The 8,978-nt window shown below is 47.0% G+C and overlaps 1 protein-coding gene across 2 annotated transcripts in view; it reads right to left on the reverse strand.

Annotated features, from left to right (window-relative positions):
• Positions 1-8,978, reverse strand: part of CRYL1 (crystallin lambda 1) — a 120,777-nt gene that overhangs the window by 55,328 nt on the left and 56,471 nt on the right. For both annotated transcript variants that reach the window (XM_019524868.1, XM_019524869.1), the window contains exon 4: positions 2,165-2,326. In XM_019524868.1, the coding sequence (XP_019380413.1) occupies positions 2,165-2,326 (162 nt within the window). The remainder of the gene's footprint in view (positions 1-2,164; positions 2,327-8,978) is intronic.

Consider the following 8,978-nt stretch of genomic DNA (forward strand, 5'->3'; position numbering starts at 1 on the left):
GGTGGGTGGTCACTGCTCGCCACCCCGCCACTGACACTGCTGCCAGTGTCTGTGGGCGGTCGCCAACCCCTGGTCAGTGCTCACCACCCCTGCCCTCCCCACTGCTGACAGTGCCAGCCGTGTCTGTGGGGCTCCCCTACTTACACTGCTGTGCTCCTGCCACCACCATGCCCCCCCAGCTGCCAGAGGCACATGTAGTTCCATGGCAGCATGGAACAGGATATACTCTGTTTACTAGGGCACCCCCTGGAGTAACTAGGAATAATGGCCACAAATTGATGGACAGCAGATTTAGGTTGGACATCAGAAAGAACTTCTTCACAGTAAGGTTTGCCAGAATCTGGAAGGGGCTTCCAAGGAAGGTGGTGCTCCCCCCTGCCTTGGGGGTCTTCAAGAGGAGACTGAACAAGCACCTTGCTGGGGTTGTCTGACCCCAGCGCTCTTTCCTGCCCAGGGCAGGGGGTCGCACCTGATGACCTACTGAGGTCCCTTCCGACCCAACATCTATGAATCTATGCACTGTATCACAATCACCCTGAAAAGTGGGATTTAAAACTACTCTTTGTGTGTCAGCTGTTTGCCATCACACTGAGTGGAGCCAGGGGTCTCTCTGCCTGCTTAGCATTTAACTGCCTCCCTTCCCAGAAAACACAAAATGGCATCTCTGCCAGAGTTGAAAACTTTTATGTTTTATTTCCCTGTTGTATCCAAACCACTGGTTGCAACTGTCCCTTTTATATAACCTGTTTCCCAAGCTGCTTCATGCTCATTCTGCCTCTCCTCTGCCTTGTCCTTTCCCTTGCTCAAGATATCAGTAATGCACACATTAAAAAAGGAGAGCATTGCAATGAAAATGCTACATAACAGTGGCAGATACAGAAAAAGACAACAGAAAAGATTCCCTGGCTCACAGCTTCACTCAATTTTTTGTTATATTGAGATTTCATGAGGAAAATGGCCCAAGACAGAGTGCAAAAATCACTTTTGAATATAAAGTGCCAGCAAAAAGCACGATAATGCTTTTGGCTCAAGAACAATCACTGCACATCATGACTAAAAACAGCTAATTAGGGGAAATTACTTCCTCAGCTGTGACAATGAGCCCACTGGAATCAGCTTCTTTAACAGAGTGCAGTCCAGGCAGAACATGATGGACAAGCAGAAAAACTCACAGAATAGGAGGAAACTGTGAGGGAACAACGTATAGAGAGCCTGATGAGCAGAAGTCAGGAAGCAGCTCAGGGGAAAAATATGTCCTCTCTTTTTTGCTTACCAGAAGTAACTGGACTGGAGCCAATAAAGGAGAAGGGCTCTGTGTGGGTCCCCTTTCCCTAAAAGGGGAAGTAGTGACCCTGTCCATAGAGGCCAAGCACTTCTGAACCCCAGGCAAAGGCTACAACCCTCCAGACTCTGGTTTTGGGGTTGAACTTTGTTACACCAGAAAAAGGTCAGAATTAAAACAACAGACAGGGACAAAGCTGATTAGAAGGGTGCTATATCAAGCCTGGCTACAAGGGGTGCCGCACATATCTTCACTGCCTTTATAGTGAGCAGGGGAGTACCATCAGAAGCATACCCTGATGATGCACTGCTGTTCAGCACACCACAATGCCCATAAATTAGGCAGTGCAGTTGGTTTAGGGGTAAGCATGCCCGAGTCGGAGCTCTACGGTGGCTCTGGGCACGTGGCTCAAGACCATGTCAAACCAGCCTACACTACTTAATTTCTGAGCCCTACACAGAGTGGGAGTCAATGGGTGGGGACACTTGTTGGCAGCATTCCTAAGCTTGCCACAAAGCAGGGTAGACCTAGCCTTTGGCACTGAGCATTTTATTAATTCCACAGTGTACTTCATGCTGAACAACAGGTGTAAGAGAAACCTTAAAGTAAAGGTAGTGCTCTGTTCTGACGTCCCTGATGACTGCCCAGACTGATATATTGCATGTCTCCTGCTTCTCCCATCCCCCCTAGGGTGAGAGGAGGAGGAGAACTAGCTCAGTCAAAAAAAAAAAAAAAAAGCAGTGCTTCATGATCCTAATGCATAACATTCAGTACTCAAACACTTCTTTTCTTTCCCTCTGCAGGACAGAGTCATTAAAACTAAAACTCAGTTTAAACTTATAGGCCACTGAAGCAAAGAACAAAATATGTTAGACTACTTACAGGGTGTGCCACGATACACTGCTTAACATGTTTAAGGCCAGTGAACAATTTGGTAGGTAAAAGACAGGAAGTCGAGCTGCTTATGATGATGTCATCATTGACCATAAGATCTAACTGACCAAAAATCTTCTTTTTCAATTCTAGGTTTTCCGGGGTACATTCCTGCAATAAAATGTATGATAGTAAGCAATCTTCTATTTAATGTTAATTACCAATACTTTATTTTCAGTTTTGGTAAATCTACTAAGAAGAGTTAGGTACCCACACAAATCTTTCTAGATTAACGTGCCAACCATAGTCTGCCCCCCAAAACCTATATTCCTCCCAACACACAGAGAACTTTCCTGAGCTCAACTCAGAAAAGGCTTAAGAGTATGTCCACACATGTAAGCCAACTGGTATAGCTATGGCAGAATAATTATTCCAAAGTAAAATAATTAATAGTGAATAAAGTCACGTATATTCATGCACATATTTTTCACCCGGGAGAGTCTGACAGGCAGAGCTATCATGAAACATTCAGCTATGGGTATACTGGTGTATTTTCACACTGAGACAAGATGTAAATAAATAGATAAGCATTTCTATGTCCTTAAAAAGGTAAATAAATGTAGGAACTGTAGTATTAAAGAAGTGGAAAAAAGTTCATAGCTGTGGATCCTTCATTGGAAATGCTTGTCAGTAGCCCTCAGACATGCAAAACTAGGGACTGTCATATCAAGTGCTCCAGCTGATTTCAACAGTCAAAAAGAGAAGTCTCCAAACCCTAAGAGGCACTGTAAGTCAAAGTCAAACACTGGAATATTCCTGGTGTATAGCCAGAAACTAGCATAGTCTATGGAGCATAAGTGTGAAAGTCCAGTAAATGGGCAAGCAGCGACATTCCACAATCAGTGAAGTTCTTAAAAGGTTCCTAAGTGCAGCCTCAGGTAGAGAACACAGCAGTTATCCAACCCCAAAGTAACAAAGTCATGGAGGATGACTGTGGTGGAAACTACATACAATAGGAAAGAGTATAATCTCCTTGCTAAGTGAAGCTAGGGGAAAGCTGTATGCTTTTCCACAGACTATAGTCATTGTTTGAATGTACAGAAGCAGGCAAGGGTCTAGACATTGTGAACTTCAATTACATCAGGCTAGTCCATTCCCTTAACAGAAAAACCACAGATAACACTTCTGTCCTCTCTTCCAATTACAGCCTATCCTTCCTTTTTCATGTCCTCGTGACAAGGTATTTAGCAGAATTCTCAGATTCGCTAGAATCTGATAGGGCCGCACTGTAAGCACTTCTTCTGTGGCTTCAAACTTGCAAACTCTGAGCTGTCCACCATGTAGCTTAGTACCCACATCACCCCAGCCCTCAGCCACAGCCCATCAACACTGCTACGTTATGAGAAGGGTTGAGAATGGAAACTCATGTTTGTTTTTTATGACCTCCGATCAACTATGCTGTGTGAGTGCTTTAGGATAAAGGGACCCCCACCAAACTGGACATAAGTTAAAAATAATTCCAAATTTGTTATAAAAACCATGTTGTGTGGAATTTTACTGAGGTTTAAGTCTTAAAAGCTTCACAATTTAGAAGAGATAAACAGGGTCATTTAAGAACTGCAGATAAAGCCCAATGTACTAAATCCCCTTATCTAAAACAAAACGATACTCTGCTTGTAACTCCTGGATCCTGGCAAGTTGGTCAAGTTTAAATAGTTTCTTTTAGTAGAGCCACAGATGAAGAGAACTCTGTAGATACAGTTCAAACTAATAAAAGAGAGTTGCCCTGAATAGGTTTATTGTGAGCCACTCTACCTGAAACTCTATGCCTTTTTTCAGATCGTATGATAATCAAAAGAGGTAAAGCTCAAAACTGCAGGAAACCCAAACCCGCTATGATTATGTAAGGCTCCTGAATGGATCATTTGCTTGAAGTTTCTTTTATAGTGTCACAATTGTATTCCATTTGTTGGACCAGTGCAACAAAGTTACTGTCTTTGTTGAGCCCAAATTATTTTCCAGTCAGGGGCACTAACTCCCCAAAGAACACAAGGGAAATTAAGCTCTAAACAATCTACTAAATCAGGAACTTCACTTGCTGTCAGTTCTGAAGCTTGGACTGGTCTGAAGCTATTCTGTTTACTCTGAGAAAAAGGAGATCAAACAATAAGCAGATAAAATACAGTATTAAGACTATCATGTACTTTCTGAAATAGTGCAACAAGGTTGGAATGAATCTGAATGCATTTTAAGTGACACTGTATATTCCTGTGTCCCTTTTTTGGAGACAATCACACTTCTCATTTGCAGCAAACAGTACATCATTATTCCAAGGCTCTAACACCTGAATAAGGTTATTATACCCTAACTTTTGACTTAATTAACTTTATTATAAACATCTTTCGTAACAGCCTGATTAGAACATGCCAATTCATTGGCTTTCAACAACAGTACCCTGTGTGCAACAGAAGTTCTTTTAATGCTTACTCTCTGCAAATGTTAAATAGAAAATTCAAACTATTTTTCAATGGGTCTGCATTAGAATATTCTCAAGGTAGGCCATAGATACACAAACAAGTGACCTCCATCTAAATCTGGCTGCTCTAATTCCAGAAAGAATTAATTCAGTCTCTTGAGGAAACCCTCTGAATCAAGGTAAATCTGCTGAAAGAAGAGAGTTTTTTTTACCTCCAGATTTTGCACACTCCCCTGATCTGGTTGATCCGTTTACCTGTGTGGCCACTACTGCTTTGGGTGCATGGTAACTAGATATCACCTCTGTGCTGAAATGCTGGTATACAGTCAGGTTCTTCTTTTATATCCTCAGATGCTCCAAGGATCAAACATCTTAGCTACTCACTTGCATCACCCGTGTCAAAGGCTACCTACCATGTTATTCATCAACTGTGCAGGAAAGCCTACTTGGTGTGGCTTGAACTGGAGGGTCACAGATATGCTCATGTGGCTCTCAGGGCAAAGCAGAAAGGTAGCAGGCCCTCAGGAAAGTTCACTATAATAAGAATGCACAAGAGTCCAAGACATGGCAGTACAGGAACATGAAGACAATGGTCACCAGAGCCAGAAGAAAGAAGACAGACAAGACACTAACACAGGCCTACAAAAAGGCCAAAAGACGACAAATGCTAAGATGCTCCAATTCAGGCTACCAGACCACAGATCTAAGAATTACTGTACCCATGTGGATGGCACCAGAGCCTCCACACCAGCTGTGCTCAAGAATGAAAGTCACTATGGGTGATGGGCTTTGAACTGAACTCTGTGTTGTCTGTGTCAAGTGTTCTACGGATGTTTAATAGACTGGGGAATATAGGTTGTCTTCAGGCATGTCCTAGCTTCAATATGGATCAGAATGGAGCTTAGGCAGGGCTTAGACAACTCAGTGCTTGATCTGGATCACTTCTGAGTACATGCAGAAAATGAAGTCTAGCTCAGAGACGATTTTAGGCCAAAGTGAAAGTGCTGACAATTCTAGGTATCTAAGTGACTTTGCAACTGTAGCAGTAGGGTCAATTTACATCATTTCTGTGGGACTTAAATACCCATGAGAAATATTTGGGTCTAGCCCAAGTTAATTTCTAATAATATGTAAATGCTATAGATTATTACTACTATGCCGTCATCCTGTAGTAGATTAATTCTTTATAATACACAGCAAACAAAAAAAAATTATCCCATATTATTATTTTCTTTCTAGCTAACCATCATAGTTATTTCAAAACCTCTTACAGTAGTTTTTTTTTTTTTTGCAGGGAGATCATAACATTTATATTTAGTAAAACTTAACCTGCTAAAATAAGTCTTTCACTGCTTTTACAATATTTGAGTCTCTCCAACTAGATTTTCATGTTTAAATACACATGTATACTTCAAAACTGTTGTTTCCTCTACGCACATAGTACTATTCAGTAGTATTAGTATTTAATTTTTGTGTTTACTTCAACACCAAGAATCCTCAGCCAGTATGGAAGACGTTATTGTACTAGATGAGTGCATACATAATATATACGTAAAAAAACAAAGCAACCACTACCCCAAATAACTTATCATTTTGATCCTGCTATACCAGGGGCTGTCAACCAGGGGCATGTGTACCACTGGGAGTACTTGGACCGGTCGTAGGGAGTACGCGGGGACAGGCAGGGACAGAGCGCCGCTGCCTCCCAGGAGCAGGGCCAGGGAAGCTCACTGAGCTGGGGTGGGGGCAGCACTGCTCCTCTACAGGGCAGAGAAGCTTGCACACGGCAGTGGCTGCCACCACACACCAGCCCGGTGAGCTTCCCCACCCTGCAGAAGGACGCTGCTGCCCTCACCCCAGCCCGGTGAGCTTCCCCACCCCACCCCACCCCACCCCAGCCCTGCTCCTGGGAGGCAGCAGCGTTTTGTCTCTGACTGCCTGCACACTGACCCTGCCTCCCTGCTCTGTTTCCAGCCGTGTCCCATCTCCCACTCAGCATGTGGCCAAGCACTAGCCCCCCCGCCACCCCTGCTTGGCATCCAGCCACTGGGGGTACTTAGACTAAAAAAAGGTTGAAAACCCCTGTGCTATACTCTAGAACAGCACTTCTCGACCAAGAGCTCATGGCCCCCCATGGGGGCTGCAAGCAGGTTTCAAGGGATCTGCACCTGAGACGAGGAGGCAGGAGAGCAGTGCTTGGCAGCCCGCTGTTTCCAGGCAGGGGGCTCAGCCTTGGCACTCTTTGTGCTGGGCTTCTGCTGGCTTAGCCCAGCACTACGCAAGCTTCAGAGGTAGGCAGGGCAGTGCACAGTGCTGTCGGTGCAGCAGCCCAGCAAGCTCTTCAAATGCACCTTCTCATGAGGCGCCGCCTGCCACAGCACCACACTCTACCCCTGCCTGGAGGCTGCCTGCACCCCCACTGTATCATGACAAGTGCCAGCTGCTCGCCAACCCCAAGGAGAAACGCGGCCCACACCAAGGAATCGGGGCTGCCTGGGGCTGGACACTGCCCAGAGCTGGGTGCTGCTTGACGAAGTTTCTCTGCTGCCACTCACCTAGCACAGAACCCCAGCAGGATGAGCCCATATGCCAGCGGGTGGGACCAGATGGACAGAAAGACTCATTGCCGCAACCACCAGGATCCCAGCACCAACCTTGGTATAAGCAGCAGGAGTAGTAACGGATGGGGGAGGAAGGGGGCGCACTGCCCTCACTCCTCCTGTGCTGCTGGAAGGGAGGTAGGGTGGAGTGGGTTGGCAGAGTAGGTGGCCTGAGGAGAGTAGAAGCACCTGGGCCATGCTCTCCCTGCTCCACACATCCTCCCCCCTGCCCTACACACTGGGGGGAGCGGGGAACTGAGGATAGGGGACAGGAAGTCAGGAGTAAGGGCATTAGCAGGGCTGGGATGGGGCTGGGGGGGGCTGCAAGTTGGAAGTGAGAACCACCACCAGGGAGGAGGGGTTGAGGGCTGTGAGTGAAAGGCACCAACATGGCTGGGGGAGTGGGGGCTGTGCGCTGGAAGTGAAGGAGGCTGTCAGTTGGGAGTGAGGGGCAACAGCATGGGCAGGGGCAGGCATGGGCAACTCGTGGCTCCTCAGTCATGTGTGGCACCAGATCGCCAATGGGGGGGGCATCTCCCAGTGGCCAATTACCAAGCCAGCAGCAAAACAGGAAGTGCATTTCCACCGGCACTCCCAGTTTCATGGCTGGAGCTTCCAGGGAGTGCACGGCTGACCCACTATGCATCGCCAATGGGGGCAGGGGCAGGGCACCAGCTCAGTACCACAAAGGAGCGGGAGGGGGAAGGGGGGAAAGGGGACAGCTGCAACTGGACCTGCATCCTGGTGAGCAAAGGGGACAGGGGGAGCTCTGACTTGCTCAGCGTCAGCAACAAGTTTCACACTGAATAGGCAAATCAAAAATAATCATTAAATACATAAAAATTAGGAAAATGGAAAGTAACTGTATAACTATTAATTTAAAACAGCTTTAAATCTACTGGACATACAGAAAAACAGTTGTTGCAGCATAGGTGAACCGTGGAGTTTTTATAGCATGCTGGGGCGGGAGGGGGGCCCTGAGGACCAGTTTCAAACAGCACAGAGGACTCACAGCTCCCACTGACTTTTATTTGAAGGGTTGGTACTCAGCACTTCTAAATATCAAACCTAGAGTGCTCCTCCTTATTTTCTGCCCCACTGCTAGGGGACGCTATCTGCAGCTCCATTCCTCCCCTACACCGCAGCCCAAGCCTCGCAGATGACATCATGATGTTCTCAGACGCACCAGTCCCCCATGATGGGGCTCAGAATCCTGCTGTAGGACCCCCAGCTGAGTTCCTCCCTTCAGGTGGACTCATCATACCAGGCCATATATCTTCCTGCCACCGGTTCCCCTTTAGGTGTAGTCCCCTCACTGGGACCTTCGGCTCACACTAGCCCCAGCCCACCTCCAAGCCAGTCGGGACCCCAGGCCCCTGGCTCTTGGGCGTCTCTCTCGGTGGGCCTCCTTGCCCTTCTGACCCTCCCAGTCCTGGCCCTAGCCTGGGCCAGTCAGGGGAAGCTCTGGCAGGCCTTGATGTATGACCCATAGTCTTATCCCAGGGTCCCCCTCTCTGGGTCCTCCTCCACAGATGTGGGGAGCTGGGGTCATCTCACACCACAACTGGTGCCTCAGGGTCTCACAGGGGACTCTCACTCCCCCCATGGGAAGCAGGTCATGGTGCTACTACCAGTGTTATATTCGACCCAAACTCTGCCTCCCCACATTGGAGGACTTACTGGGGTCAGGGCTCAGCTCTCTCTCTCTGGCTGAGCCCCCTCTCCCTTCACAGGGCTCCACACACTG

Source organism: Gavialis gangeticus, unplaced genomic scaffold (genome assembly GCF_001723915.1).
Source record: "Gavialis gangeticus isolate Ggan-Ray unplaced genomic scaffold, GavGan_comp1, whole genome shotgun sequence".
NCBI lineage: Eukaryota > Metazoa > Chordata > Crocodylia > Gavialidae > Gavialis > Gavialis gangeticus.